Genomic DNA, 14,926 nt, shown 5'->3' on the forward strand with positions numbered 1-14,926 from the left:
CAGCCCCCCCCCCTTCCAAGCAGCCCCCCCGTGTGCTTTGTCCCCTCCTTGGTGTAGCTGGTCCTTGGGGGGCCCCCCCCGGCCCCCCCTGTAGCTCTGTCGTGCCGTGCTGTAGTTTCAGGTGTTTGTAAATTAATTAAAATGGAAAAAAAAAAACCCAAAACCCATCCCAAAAAAAAGAGCACAAAATAGTGTCCAACCCCCACCCAAAAAAAAAAGCACCACCTCGCCCCCCCCCCAAAAAAAAAGGATTCTCCAGCCCCAGCTGCCCACAGAACACGTTTATTCAATGGGAGGGACACCCCAAAAATCCCACCGGGGTGGGAGCAGGGAGGGGGTGGGGGGTTTGGGGGGGGGTCACCCCCATTATTTTTGTCCCCTCCCAAGCACCAGGGTGGGGGTCCCGTGAGCTCCACACCGTTCCTGGGGGGGTCTTGTTGTTCCTGGGGGGTGTCCCAGGAGCCCCACGCTGTTCCTGGGGGTGTCCCGTTGTTCTTGGGGGGGTCCTGGCAGCCTGGGGGGGGGTCCCAGGAGCCCCACGTTGTTCTTGGTTGGGGGGGGATCCTGGCAGCTCCACACAGTTCTTGAGGGGGTCCTGTTGTTCCTGGGGGGCGTCCCAGGAGCCCCACGCTGTTCCTGGGGGGGGGTCTCGTTGCCCCACGCTGTTCCTGGCAGCCCCACACAGCTCTTGGGGGGGTTCTTGAGGGGGGTCCCGTTGTTGCTGGGGGGGCTCCCAGAGCCGTCACTGCTTCCCCGCCTCCTCCTCCTCTTCCTCCTCCCGGGCCGCGCGGCGTTTCTCCCTCTTGGAGCCCCCCAGGCACGGGGGCGCGGGGGGGTTTTGGGGGTCACCCTCCCACTGCTCGGGGGTGCGGGCGGTGAGCTGCAGGGCGTGCAGGGGCCCGGCCAGCTCAGCCCGCAGCGCCTCGTGCACCAGGCGGTGCCGCTGCAGCAGCGGCAGCCCCGCGAAGCGCCCGCTCACCACCAGCACCCCGAAATGAGTCTCGGCTCCGGGGGGGCCCCCGTGGAGGGGGGAGTCGTCCCGAATTTCCAGGTGAGTGGGCTGGAGGGCCGCCGTCAGCTTGGCACGGATGGTGCGGGCCAGGGGACCCCCCGCGCCCCCCATGGCTGCCCCGGCGGCCGCAAGGAGGGGACCCCGCATGGGAGAAGGGCTGCAAGAGAGGGGGGGGATTTGGGGGTGCAAGGAGAGAAACCCCCCAGGAGAGGAGAGAAACCCCCCCAGGAGAGGAAAGGAGAGAAACCCCCCCAGGAGAGGAGCCAGCACCGGAGAAGGGCTGTGGGATTTGGGGGTGCAAGGAGAGAAACCCCCCCAGGAGAGGAAAGGAGAGAAACCCCCCCCAGGAGAGGAAAGGAGAGAAATCCCCCCAGGAGAGGAAGGAAAGGAGAGAAACCCCCCCAGGAGAGGAACCAGCACTGGAGAAGGGCTGTGGGATTTGGGGGTGCAAGGAGAGAAACCCCCCCAGGAGAGGAAAGGAGAGGGGGCTGGAAGGGGTTAACAAAGGGGGGCTGGGGGGTGGAATTCGGAATAAGGGGGTGCTGGGGGCGGCGAGTCTGGGGGAGCCCTGCTGGACCAGCCCCAGCCCCGGGCACGGCGGTGTCCCGGGGAGCTGCCGGGCCCGGAGCTCTCGGGAAAGGCCTGACCTCCCCCTCAGAGCCCGCCTGTCCCCCGCGATCCTCCCACAGGACACCCCCGGGGACCAGCAGACGCTGCCGGAGACCCTCGGGACCCTCCCGGTGCCCTCCCGGTGCCCCCGGTGCCCTCACGGCCCTCACCGCCCGCTCCGCTCCGGATCGCCGCCGCCGTCACGTGACGCCGCCGTCACGTGCACCGCGTAACCTCGCCCACCCCCCACCGGCGGCGAAAGCCCCGCCCCCTACGCGCAGACCACTCCTTTTTATCCTTATATGGCTAAAGGGCGGGGAGTGATGTGTGGGGGCGGGGCCAGGTGTGCTCGGGGCCGCGATTTCCCAAGAGGGGCTGAATTTTGGGGTTCTCACGGACCCAGTTTTTCCCGGTTCATCCTGATTTTCCTGCTTTTATCCCGATTTTTCCTTGTTCAGCCCTATTTTCCCATCATCGCCTTCATATTTTCCAGATTCGCTCTCATTTTTTATTTCTCCTCATTTTTTATTTCTTCTCAGTTTTTATTTCTCCTCATTTTTTATTTCTCCTCATTTTTTTTCCCCTTATTTTCATCCTGATTTTTCCCGGTTCATCCTGATTTTTCCCGGTTCATCCTGATTTTCCTGCTTTTGTCCCGATTTTTCCGTGTTCAGCCCTATTTTCCCATCATCGCCTTCATATTTTCCAGATTCGCTCTCATTTTTCACATTTCTCCTCCTTTTTTCCAGGTACACCCTAATTATTTTCCAAGTTCATCCTGATTTTTTCAGGTTCATCCTGATTTTCCTACTTTTATCCTAATTTTTCCGTATTCACCCCTATTTTCCCATCATCGTCCTCATATTTCCCAAATTCACTCTCATTTTTTATTTCTCCTCATTTTTTCCCTATTCTTTTCCTACCTTCATCCTGATTTTTCCCAGTTCATCCTGATTTTCCTACCTTCATCCTGATTTTTCCCAGTTCATCCTTAATTTTCCAGGTTCACCTTCATCTTCCAAGTCCGCCCTTATGAGATTCCCTAAAAACTAAAAGAAGGGTTTTTTTTGGTCTTTTTTGTTTGTTTGTTTTTGGGGTTTTTTTCCCTTTTTTTGTACACGGAAAGCGGGGAGAAAAGGCAGAGGGGTCCTGCCAGTCCTGCTGCCACCTCGTGGCACGGATCCTCTTCTCCAACTTCTTTGTGGCTCACAGAAATCGCTGTAAAACCTCCTCCCCAAATCCCCAAATCCTTCTTGCAGCTGAGATGTTCACAACACGAAGCAACACTCCATTCTCAGGAGGCTCCAAACCTTTTTTTTTATTCTATTTATTCTTTTGATCCATCCTTACAAAACTCATAAATTTACACTTGTTGGTCACGAGAGAAAAATAAAAAGTGTTTATTCCAACAGGTTCCTCTTATTTATATTTTTTTTCCTTGGTTTCTGTGTCAAGAACCTCGGCAGGAAATCCTCTCGGGGTGAGCATGGATCCTCTTCCCAAACTTCTCTCCGGCTCACAGAAATCGCAGTAAAACCTCTCCCACACCTGGAGAACCCTCAGGACGGGCAGCTCGGAGGGACCCCACGCCCACCTCACCCTCCCCACCGGAATTTGCCTTTCGGGATCCAAAATCCCCCCTGGCTATTTTTAAATTGCTGCCGGAGCCCCCTCAGCTCCCGCTCCCCGTGACAAATCCGCCTGTCGCGATCTTCAGCTGTTTTTTCCTCCCTCTGCTCCGAGCCCGGGTGGCAACAGCCGGGATTCCCTCCCATCCCCACCCCGAGCAGGCACCGGGAATTTCCTCTGGGGGCTCTGGGGGGATCTGGTGCCCACCCTGTGGCATTTTCTGGGGTAAGTGGAGCGCTGGGATCCTTGGTGGAGTGTGGGGATGGAGGGATGGGATTTGTGCTTGGGATGGGGTTAATTTCCTTTATTTCTGGGGGGATAGGGTTAATTTCCCTTATTTCTGTGGGAAAGGAGTTTATTTCCTTTATTTCTGGAGGGATGGGGTTTATTTCCTTTATTTCTGGAGGGATAGGGTTAATTTCCCTTATTTCTGGAGGAAAAGGGTTTATTTCCTCTATTTCTGGAGGAAAGGGGTTTATTTCCTCTGTTTCTGGAGGAAAGGGGTTTATTTCCTCTATTTCTGGAGGAAAGGAGTTGATTTCCTTTATTTCTGGAAGGATGGGGTTTATTTCCTTTAATTCTGGAGGAAAGGGGTTTATTTCCTCTATTTCTGGAGGAAAGGAGTTGATTTCCTTTATTTCTGGAAGGATGGGGTTTATTTCCTTTAATTCTGGAGGAAAGGGGTTTATTTCCTCTATTTCTGGAGGAAAGGAGTTGATTTCCTTTATTTCTGGAAGGATGGGGTTTATTTCCTTTAATTCTGGAGGAAAGGGGTTTATTTCCTCTATTTCTGGAGGAAAGGAGTTGATTTCCTTTATTTCTGGAAGGATGGGGTTTATTTCCTTTATTTCTGGAGGGATGGGGTTTATTTCCTTCCAAGCATGGCATGGAAGGAAGAGTGCATCCTTTGGGATTGATTGTGCACCCTGGAAAGGAGCGGGATCCACTTTTCCACCTCTCTGGCTGACTTCCCCAAATATCATCTTCCCACCCCAGTCCCAGCGCTCTCCTGGGCTCAGGTGGGCACCAGGGTTTGCTCCCTGCAGGTGGAAAGCAGCAGGATTTTGGTTTAGGACGCAGAAGGATTTCCCGAGTGCGTCTCCAGAGGGATTTGTGGGTGCTGGAATGCTGAGGGACCAAATTCCCAGCCCTGCCCTCCTCCGTGGCCTCTGGGATGGACCTGGGAATTCCCAGTTTGGGACATCCCTGACCATTCCTTCTCCGTGCAGGGAGCAGGGCTTGGTGCAGCCGCTTCCTCACCTGCGTAGGTGGGATTTCAGGAGTGCAGCCAGCACGGTCTGGCAGTCAATATCATCTTCCCACCCCAGTCCCAGCGCTCTCCTGGGCTCAGGTGGGCACCAGGGTTTGCTCCCTGCAGGTGGAAAGCAGCAGGATTTTGGTTTAGGACGCAGAAGGATTTCCCCAGAGGGATTTGTGAGTGCTGGAATGCTGAGGGACCAAATTCCCAGCCCTGCCCTCCTCCGTGGCCTCTGGGATGGACCTGGGAATTCCCAGTTTGGGACATCCCTGACCATTCCTTCTCCGTGCAGGGAGCAGGGCTTGGTGCAGCCGCTTCCTCACCTGCGTAGGTGGGATTTCAGGAGTGCAGCCAGCACGGTCTGGCAGTCATTGATCCCTGGGGGCATTGGCCACCAGCCCTGGGGACACTGGCCATCGATCCCTGGGGACATCGGCCACCAGCCCTGGGGACACTGGCCACCAGCCCTGGGGACACTGGCCATCGATCCCTGGGGACATTGGCCAGCTTTGGCCATGTTTGCCTTCAGGACTTGGCTGCGCCCCAGGGGACAAAACGCTGGGAAAGGGAACATCCCATTCCCTGCTCTGGCCATTGATCCCTGGGGACATTGGCCATCGATCCCTGGGGACATCGGCCACCAGCCCTGGGGACACTGGCCATCGATCCCTGGGGACATTGGCCAGCTTTGGCCATGTTTGCCTTCAGGACTTGGCTGCGCCCCAGGGGACAAAACGCTGGGAAAGGGAACATCCCATTCCCTGCTGGACACATCCCACGGGGAAAAGCTTTTCCGCAGGGATTCGCTCCCGCGTGCTGCCCACGGGGCTTTCCAAAGAGGAAAACCCAGGGAAGCTCCCCAGGGTCTGGGGGCTCCCACCTCCTCCTGGAGCTCCTGTCCCCCACCTTCTCCAGGCTCTGGCTGTCGCTCCCGACTGGATCAGAGCCCGGCTAAATTTAGAAGGATCGATTTCAACCCCCGCCTCTGCCCCGCGGGGGAAAGGACAGAGCAGAGGTGCCCGGGGACGAAGAGCTACGGGGGGCTCCGTCCTCCGTCCCCCGGACTGGTGGGACCCCAAATTTACCCAGCTGCAGGACCAGGGAGGAGCCCAGGGGGGCTGGAATTTTCCCGGGTCGTGCCACGGGTCTGTGTGGCTGTCACTCGTGACAAGGACGCCCGTGTGTCCCGCAGGGAAGGAGCTGCCTGAAGAGGCTGGCACAGGTGAGGGGGCGGTGGGAAAGCAGGAATGAGGGTCCAAGGACGTCGTTGGCACCCGGGGATGCCCCAGGCTCTGATGCCACGCGTGGTGTCCCCAAAGTGAGGGTGGAGTGACACGCTCAACAGCCACCCCTGTGAGGAAACAGCTCAAGCAGCACCAGCGAGGGGTTTAGCTTGGACATCAGGGGAAGTTTCCTCGTGAAAAGGGCGGCCAAGGCTTGGCATGGGCTGCCCGGGTGGAGTCACCTCCCTGGAAGTGTCCAAAGCCCTGTGGATGTGCCAGCCGGGGACAAGTGTCGGCCTGGGACGCGCTGGGGTGACTTGCTGCCAGCTGCAGGAGCCCCCGGTCCCGTCTCCCCAGTCCCACCTCTGCTTGCAGGGGAGCTGCCGGAGGGTGAGAGACCCCCCAAGCTCTGCATGGATGGGAATGGGGAGAGCTGCCCACCGTAGGAGCCCAGGGCAGCGGGAAAACTCCGGCCTCTTCCTCCGAGCTGTCCTGCTCCTCTTCCTCTGCGGACATGGTAAGGATCCGCGTGGGCAGAGCTGTTCCCTGTAAAAATCGGGAGCAAAGCGCTTCCAGGGGGAATCTCCATGAGAATCTCCAGCTGGGTGGTGGGGGGTGACGGGGGGAGGACAGGCTGCCCCTCCCCACCCCGCCGCCACATTCCTCGTCACAGAGAAAAGCAAGGCACAATTCCTCCCAGGAATATTTCTGGGTTTCACACTCTCTGAGCACCAGGGAAGGAAAACACAACTCTTATCTTACTTGCTGTGCCTGTGTTTGTGCAAAAGTAGAATGCACCACGGAGATTGTTTACCCAAAGTGACGGTGTTTTGTTCCCTTGGCCTGTCAGGGCCAGCAGTGTGTGTGTGTGTGTGTGTCGGGACTGTCGGCTGGCATGAGATGAGTGCAGTGCAGTGCAGCTTTGTGCAGAGTTGAGTGCTTGGCAGATTCGGTTTAGATGTAATGTAATACAGTGTAATATAATTTATAATGTAATAGAATATTATAGTACAATATATCATATATAATGTATAATATATAACAATTCTATATAATATTAATATAATATATAATCATATATAATAATATATATACTATATACTATATACTATATAATTAATATATAATATAATATAATATAATATAATATAATATAATATAATATAATATAATATAATATATATATAAAATGTAATATATACCGTGTAACATAATATAGAATAATAAAGTACAAGAAAGTAATCAATTATCCTTACGGAGTCAGACGCATCATTCCCTCCTCCTCGTCGGGAATGAAAACATCCACCATTACCACGCCACCCCTTCTCTCCCAGCCTCCTCCCAGTGCAAGATCCTCCGCTGCAACTCGGAGTACGTGGCGGCCACGCTGCACCTGCGCGGCCCCGGGCGCGGCGCGGCCTTCTGCACCGCGCTGCGCTCCTACTCCCTGTGCGCGCGCCGCACCGCCCGCACCTGCCGCGGCGACCTGGCCTTCCACTCGGCCGTGCACGGCATCGAGGACCTCATGATCCAGAACAACTGCTCCAAGGAAGGGCCCACGGCCCCGCCGCGGCCCGCGGCGCCCAACCCGCACGGCTTCGAGCCGCTCGATATCTGCGACTACGAGAGGAGTTTCCTCTACAAGCACGGACGACCGCCCGGCTTCCAGCACTGCGCCGCTTTCGGGGACCCCCACATCCGGACCTTCCACGACGACTTCCACACGTGCCGGGTGGAGGGCTCCTGGCCGCTCTTGGACAACGATTACCTGTTTGTGCAAGCCACCAGTTCGCCGGTGGCCAAGGGGTCCAACGCGACAGTCACCAGCAAGGTAACGTTAGCGCACGGAGTGGGTGGCAAATCCAGGGTCAGGGCACCTCCTGTACTTCCCAGAATCCTTGGAACTGCTTCAGACCCAGAGGGGGATGAGGAAGGAGGGACAACAGTGGTGAAGGCTGTTGAGGGGACCCTCAAACACTCCTGCTGCTGTCAGGTGACTGTGTGGTCCAAGGGGTACCTGAAGGAATTTTGTGGTCCATGGGGTAGCTGGAAAAATCTTGGGGTACCTGGAGAAACCTTGTGGTCCATGGGGTGCCTGGAGTAATTTTGTGGTCCAAGGGGTACCTGAAGGAATTTTGTGGTCCATGGGGTAGCTGGAAAAATCTTGGGGTACCTGGAGAAACCTTGTGGTCCATGGGGTGCCTGGAGGAATCTTATAGTCCAAGGGGTACCTGGAGGAATCTTGTGGTCCAGGGGGTACTCGAAGGAGTCTTGTGGTCCATGGGGTACCTGGAGGGATCTCGTGGTCCAAGGTGTACTTGAAGGAGTCTTGTGGTCCATGGGGTACCTGGAGGGATCTCGCTGGGTTTGGCTCCACCTGAGTTTTCCGTTGCTTAAATGGTGTTAAAAAAAGAAGGAGAGATTGTAGTTACCCCCAAAGGACTGTGGCAGTGATGGTTTAAGGACGGATAGGTGAGGTGGGACCTCCATCCCGGGACAGGACCACAACCACCACACTCATCCCCGCCCTGCCCCACTGCCCACAGCTGACCATCATCTTCAAGAACATGAAAGAATGCATCGACCAGAAGGTCTACCAGGCCGAGCTGGACAACGTCCCCGCAGCATTCCAGGACGGCTCCGTCAACGGCGGCGCGCGCCCGGGCGGGAGCAGCTTGGCCATCCGGGAGCGCAGCCCCGGCCGGCACGTGGAGATCCGCGCCGCCTACATCGGCACCACCATCGCCGTGCGCCAGGCCGGCCGCCAGCTCTCCTTCTCCATCCGCGCCGCCGAGGAGGTGGCCCGGGCCTTCACGGAGGAGCAGGACCTGCAGCTGTGCGTGGGCGGATGCCCCCACGGCCAGCGCATGTCCCGCAGCCCCCGCGGGCGCGGCCGCGTCCCCGCGGAGACGGCGCGAGCGCTCTGCCGCGAGATGCTGCCCGTGGAGGACGTCTACTTCCAGTCGTGCGTCTTCGACGTGGTCACCTCGGGGGACGCCAACTTCACCATGGCGGCGCACGGGGCGCTGGAGGACGCCCGGCTCTTCCTGCCCGATGCTGAGAAGATTCACATCTTCCAAGCTGGAGGAGGCTGCCAACTCAGCTCTCCGTCGTTTCTCCTCCTCCTCTTCCTCCTCCCGTGTGGACTTTGGGCTGCTTTGTTGCACTTTTAACCCCTGCCTGCTCCGTAGGGAGCTGCTGGCTCCGAGCTGCAGCCAGGAGAGGTTCCTCGCCTTGAAGGAGGTGTCTCAGAGACCCGAGAGAGGGAAGAGGTGAACCCCTGGTTTGCACCCACTGGTCTCACACGGATGGTGAAGCTGCTCCCAGCTCCTCTCGTGAGGGCAGTTCCAAAGTTTTCTGTTCCGTTCTGACACGTTCCTTTTCCCCTAAGGATGAGTCATTGCAGTGCCTCAAAGAAAACTAAACCCCCTGGGTTAGAAAGCCCCTCTGTCCCTCAGAGCCCTTCCATAACTCACTTCCCACCTTTCCCCATGTTAATCCAGCAGAATTCCACTCAGGAACCATATAAACCCAGAAACGACGGACTCAAAGCCCAAAGACCAATTTTTAGCAATATTTTTTTTTTTTTTAAATGGATTTGGGACCTTTCACTCAGCTGCTCCCAAAGCAGAGCAAGGCCACAAATCATTTTGGGGAGCGTTGTGACCAAGAGGGAGACTTTTGAGTAGAAATCAGACGGTTTTGTCCAGGTGCTCTTCTTCCAGGATAAATAACAAGTGGATCTCCAGCAGTGGGAGCTGTGGAGCTTGGGACCTCCCACATCCCAGGCCACTGTTGCTATTTTTCCTTGTTTTCTTGGCACCTGTTGTGGACTGATTTTAGCCGGGTCTGGACTTGAGACTGGTGTCAGGTTTTAGAGAGGACAAAACACCGCTTGGGAATTCTCTCCCTTGGGCCCAGATTCTCTGTTGCTGCTGAAATCCAACCCAAAGTGGAGCTTTTGCTTGGAAAAACAGAATTCCTGATGGCAGAGAGCCAGCTGGGCACACAGATGGGCAGGGTATTGCCCCGTGGAAGGTGCAGAACTGCAGAGGGGAGGGCAAATTTCACATATTTCTGAGGATTTCAGTAAAGCAGATGGAGTTCTACAGGAGAAATCTTTTCCTTAGGGAAGACTTTCCTTTATTTTTAATAAAGTATTAAAAACTTGGCCATCCTTGTCCCACAGAATTGCAGGAAGGGCTTGTGGACGTGGGGGAAAGGGAATTTCCGCCCCTCCAGGCACGGAGGCTCCACCAAGGGAGGTTCTGCAATTCATGTTTCAATACATCCACGGGATTTTCTCTCTCTTTACTCTTCTGTGCCAAGAGCACAAAGAATACACAGGAAATAATTCATGGATTTCACTGTGAATTCCCCCTCAGATGGGTGCTCAGAGCACACAGTCACCAGCAGGAAACCTGCTCCATGCTTTTCACCCTGCTTCTGGTAATCCCCGAGGGGTTTGACATTAAAGGGGTCTATTTTTGAGTCCCCATTTCCTGTCATCTGTCTCTTCACATCTTTGGGTGGCAGTGGCAGATGAGGATAAGAATATCTCCTTCCTCCCTTGCTCCTCTGACTCCAGAGCTTTGGGTGGATGGAAAGGGAAGCAAGCTGCTTCCTGATGTGCTCCACGTGTCCCTTTGGGAGGAAAATCATCAGGGGAGGAATAAAATCCTCTGGGGGGGATAAAATAATCCGTGGGGAGAATGTTCTCCATAGGGATTAAATGCTCTTTAGGGATGAAATCCTCAGGAGCAGCGTTGGTGGTGCTGGAGCTCCTGGTGGAAATGGGATGGATTTGATGATGCAGGACATAATTGTCCTTTAGTTGCTGGCCTGTAGAGCCATCCCACAAGAATTCCATGGGGAAAGGAGAGTTCCCTATGGAATTAGACCTTCCCTCCTCCTGAACAGCCAGGCCATCACCTGCACCGCCAGCACTGGGCCTGGTGCTTTCCTTGCCAGCCCTTTGTCAGGAGCCACCTCTGAAATTTAGAGAGCAGCTCCCAAACTGAAAATGTCCAGGAATTCTGATTTGGAGAGCTCTGGTTCCAGCTTTGAGGCTCAGCAGCTCCACCCAACCCAGACTTACACCAGGAGTGGCCCAAGGTGGGCACTTCTGACAACTGGATTCCAGCCTGGAGGAGCAGTGGCTGATGAATTATGGACTCATTAAGGTTGGAGAAACTTCTGAGATCATTAATCATTAACTCTCCCGCAGCACTGCCAAGGCCACTCCTGACCCATGACCCCAGGTACCACATCCACTTGTTTTTGAACACATCCAGGATGGTTCATTGCTCCATTCCAACGTCTGACCTCCTTCCCACCAACACAATTTCCAAAAGATCCAACCTAATCCTTCTCCTGAGGCCTCTTCCTCTTGGGAGACCACCCTGAACCCCCTCAGCTCCAACTATCCAGGGCACCTGGGAACTGAACCAGCCCAAGCAGGCTCTGCTGGAGCTGGATGGAGTGGCTGAGATGTTTTTTAGCAGGTGACATCAGCCAGGGAGGGGAAGGGTCGATCCAAAGTCCGCTGACGTCAATGGAAACAAGCTTGTTGACATCAGCAACTTGGACTGGCGCCGACGTTCTGCTCCTCGATTTGGGGTGGGGGAAGAGGTCTGGTCCTGCCTCAGTGTGGCTCTGAGGAGGAGCAGTGTGGAATGATTTGGGAATGGGCCAGGACCATGCCATGCTTGGCACGTTTTCCCCATTTGGCTGAACCCCTGCATGGCTACGGCTCGGGTTTGAGCCTCTGCAGGGTGTCCAGACGAGGTGGTGGCCCTGTGACACAGGGGACATGGTGGCCCTGTGATGGAGTGAGGTGGTGGCCTGTGACAGAGGAGGTGATGGGTGGATGATGGATGGATGGATGGATGGATGATGGATGGATGGATGGATGATGGATGATGGATGGATGGATGGATGGATGATGGATGGATGGATGGATGATGGATGGATGATGGATGGATGATGGATGGATGGATGGATGGATGGATGATGGATGGATGGATGATGGATGGATGGATGGATGGATGGATGGATGGATGGAGAATCCTCTGCCATTCCAAGGAAAGCCTCTAGATGTCTAGAGAACCCAGCTGTCCGGCACAGCCAGAGCTCCAGAGTGCCAGGATTTCCACCCCAAAACAACAAGGAATCACAGAATTCCATGTTTGTTCAGCTGCAAAACACCTTCACGATCATCTTGCTCAGGGCAGGGACACCTTCCAGACACCAGATGGCTCCAAGTCCCACTTCTCCTCCCCGAGCTGACACTCCCAGCTCTTGCTCGCGGCCTCGGAGCCCTTTCAGCTGCTGGAAAGGAGGACAATTCCACATTTCTTTGCTGTCTGAGGGGCTCCAGGGGCTCTGCCAGCAGCTGGGGGAAGCCCCCTCTGATGTCACTGCCTCTTCCTGCCAGAGCAGATGACAAACACGGGACCTTGCAGACCCAGGACCTGAATTCCTCCTTGTTTACGGACGGCTGAGCTCTTCTGGAGCCTTATCTCCCCCTCCCTGCTCCAAAAATCACTTTCTGGGCAGAAAAGAGGGGAAGAAATCCCACCTGGATGGAGACCTGCCAGGCTGGGGGAGCTTCCACATGCCAGTCTCCTGTGGGAGCTGGAAAAATGAGATTTCAGGGGGGAAAAAACCCTCCTGTGCAAGCCCTGAAGGAAAGGGAAAAGGGTATCTCGATCCCTGTCCCTGCAGAATCTCAAACGTGGGGGTCAAAAGCTCTTGCTGGGAACAAAACAGCAAAAAAAGGGGAATTTTTGGCAATTTTTTTTTTTACTTTGAGAGGTGTTTTTAAAAATTTTTACTTTTAGTTTTCTGAGAAGGGTGAGACAATGGAGATGTTATAAACAGATGTTAAAAAGCAATGTTATAGAGATAGATAAATGTTATAAATAATAAATGGAATAGAAATAAATGTTACCAAAATAGATGTGATAATTTATGTTATTACAATTAGAAGTTAACTATTTTTTAATTATAATATATTATAAGCGCTTTTTGGTTTATTAGTTGCAGTTACACTAGGTTGTAAATGCTTTAAAGCTAATCATTTGAAATTACTCTTTGTGGGGTTTATTATCATGTATTTTTATAATTCTATTTTTAAATATTATAATGTATTTTTATACTTCTGTTTTTTAAAGTATTTACTTTTATTTTTTGAAACTTGCTTTTAGTTTAATTTTTTTTTCCTTGACAACAAAATAACTTTAATTCTTAGCTTTATTTCATGCTATTTCTAAGTCAGTATTTCTCATTTTTAGGTTTTTGTATGTGAGCTTTCTACTAGGCTCTGTGTTTCCTCTTAGCCTCTAAATTCATTTCCCACGTTGTGGCACAAGCAGCTGCTTTCCAGGAGCCACTCCAGTCCCAAAATCTTTTTTTTTTTCCCTCCCATCTGGGCTCTGTTCCCAACACTCCCAGTGCACAAACAACCGGAGGAAATGCCTTTTCCACCCCAGCTGTACACTCCGTCCCCGCACTGTGGATCCCTCCCTGTGCCCCTCTCTCCCCCCCCTTTCCCTTTCCCAGCCTGGAACATGCTGGAAGGATCCATATAAGGTGAGAAATATGGAATAAACACCCCAGAGGAGCCGCAGGGCTGCTGGAACCTTCCTTCTCCCCAACGATCTTGACCGAATTCTGCTTTTCCGACGGCAAGGACAAAGGCCGGGCTGGCCCCGCGAGCAGCGTGGCTTCTCCTGGCAGCCAACCCCGACAACCTGGAGCAGAATAAAACACGGATCTTATCAGCACTTATCAGAGAGCTGTGCTGGCAAAAACAAGCCTGCGCCGTGCCCAGTTCCTTCCTCGGGACCTGTGAGTCACCCCAGGGCCCCATTTCTGCCTCTGTGGCTTTGGAAGTGGGTTATTCCCAGGCTGAGTCGGTCACAGCCGCCTGGACAACTCTTTTCCCTGTGTGAGAGCTCCAGGGAAAATTGTGGATCCTGCTCTTCTCCCCATCCCTGCAGCTGGGGAACCTCTGATCCATGGGAAAGCAGCTTGGATAGGGAGGAATGCCTGAAATAAAAATTTAGTGTGAGCAGGTTGTTCCTGCCCAGCGCTGCTGGTGATCCCTCTCTTGATTTTCTTGGTTTTGAAGGAGATTTGATAATGGGAAAGTTGGAAAAGTGAAAATCCTGACTCCCTCCCAGATCCATCCAGAATTCCTGGAGCAAGTCTGACCCTCGAGGGAATTCCAGATTTCCACGGGATTCAGGGCTAAGTCAGTCACAGCTTGGATAGGGAGGAATGCCTGAAATAAAAATTTTGTGCTGCAGCTGGGGAACCTCTGATCCATGGGAAAGCAGCTTGGATAGGGAGGAATGCCTGAAATAAAACTTCGGTGACAGGAGGTTGTCCCTGCTCAGAGATGCTGGTGATTCCTCCCCTGCTTTTCTTGGTTTTGATAGTGGGAAAATTGGCTTTGTACAAGTGAAAATCCTGATTTTCCCCCTCCCAGATCCACCCAGAATTCCTGGAGCAAGGCTGACCCTCGAGGGAATTCCAGATTTCCACGGGATGGAGGGCAGGGGGGGAAAGGGCAGCACTGACTGACAGGTCTGGAGGAATTCCGGGAGGAAATTTGGGATGTGGAACGTGCTTGGGATCATATCCCTGACGAGTTCTTTGGCGTGGGGCTCCAGGGCCCTTTGGCTTCGCTGGAATGTGTCTGAGGGGATGGATTCCTTGGAAAGGGATGGGAATTGGAGAGGGAGAGCGTAAACACGGCTCTGACAGGGGTCAGATCTCACAGATCAAATATCCCACGGCAGGGAAAGCTGGAAAAAGCTCCCCACCTTTCACCAAATTATAATGATTATGTTAATTCTATTGAATAAGGAAAGAAATGAATGAAATATGAAATAAATAAATAAAAACCTAAAAATATAGAAAAAATATAGGAAATATAGAACATATATTTAAGTATATTAAATAAGAAAATAAATAAATAAAATATGAAATAAATAAATAAAAACCTAAAAATATATTAAAATATAGAAAAAAATATAGGAAATATAGAAAATATATTTAATTATATTGAATAAGAAAATAAATAAATAAAATATGAAATAAATAAATAAAAACCCTAAAAATATAGCAAATATATTTAAATAAATGAAATTTAATTATAACAATTATTAATTTAATTCTATTAAATAT

General features: G+C 52.9%; 2 protein-coding genes and 1 long non-coding RNA gene across 6 annotated transcripts; 1 reads left to right on the forward strand and 2 right to left on the reverse strand.

The window, feature by feature from the left end:
- Positions 1–332: 332 nt before the first annotated feature.
- On the reverse strand, positions 333–1,880 carry BOLA1 (bolA family member 1). The gene is made up of 2 exons (XM_041404055.1): positions 1,792–1,880; positions 333–1,169 (listed from the first exon to the last, which is right to left on the reverse strand). The coding sequence occupies exon 2, from the start codon at positions 1,157–1,159 to the stop codon at positions 743–745; it is 417 nt and encodes a 138-aa protein (XP_041259989.1). The 5' UTR covers positions 1,160–1,169; positions 1,792–1,880; the 3' UTR covers positions 333–742.
- A 3,417-nt stretch (positions 1,881–5,297) lies between these two features.
- On the forward strand, positions 5,298–9,902 carry HJV (hemojuvelin BMP co-receptor). Of its 4 annotated transcripts, none has more exons than XM_041404054.1 (3): positions 5,298–5,730; positions 7,066–7,562; positions 8,278–9,902. In XM_041404054.1, exons 2-3 carry the CDS (start codon positions 7,257–7,259, stop codon positions 8,902–8,904), a joined length of 933 nt encoding a protein of 310 aa, XP_041259988.1. In that variant the 5' UTR covers positions 5,298–5,730; positions 7,066–7,256; the 3' UTR covers positions 8,905–9,902. The 4 variants fall into 4 exon arrangements, with proteins under 4 accessions (XP_041259988.1, XP_041259985.1, XP_041259987.1 ...); XM_041404051.1 differs by lacking the exon at positions 5,298–5,730 and adding an exon at positions 5,737–6,248; XM_041404053.1 differs by lacking the exon at positions 5,298–5,730 and adding an exon at positions 6,110–6,248 and having other exon boundaries at positions 6,996–7,562.
- Positions 9,903–12,715: 2,813 nt separating this feature from the next.
- On the reverse strand, positions 12,716–14,795 carry LOC121335686. The gene is made up of 3 exons (XR_005952618.1): positions 14,743–14,795; positions 14,053–14,644; positions 12,716–13,485 (listed from the first exon to the last, which is right to left on the reverse strand). It is a non-coding gene; the product is annotated as an uncharacterized LOC121335686 (long non-coding RNA).
- Between the last annotated feature and the right edge of the window lie 131 nt (positions 14,796–14,926).

Source organism: Onychostruthus taczanowskii, unplaced genomic scaffold, assembly GCF_017590055.1.
Source record: "Onychostruthus taczanowskii isolate IOZ18803 unplaced genomic scaffold, ASM1759005v1 scaffold207, whole genome shotgun sequence".
NCBI lineage: Eukaryota > Metazoa > Chordata > Aves > Passeriformes > Passeridae > Onychostruthus > Onychostruthus taczanowskii.

Coding starts and splice junctions, on each gene's coding strand:
- BOLA1 (XM_041404055.1), bottom strand. CDS start 1,159: ATGCGGGGTCCCCTCCTTGCGGCCGCCGGGGCAGCCATGGGGGGCGCG.
- HJV (XM_041404051.1), top strand. CDS start 5,951: ATGGGCTGCCCGGGTGGAGTCACCTCCCTGGAAGTGTCCAAAGCCCTG. Junction 6,249..7,065: donor CCTCTTCCTCTGCGGACATG/GTAAGGATCCGC, acceptor CTTCTCTCCCAG/CCTCCTCCCAGTGCAAGATC. Junction 7,563..8,277: donor ACGCGACAGTCACCAGCAAG/GTAACGTTAGCG, acceptor CACTGCCCACAG/CTGACCATCATCTTCAAGAA.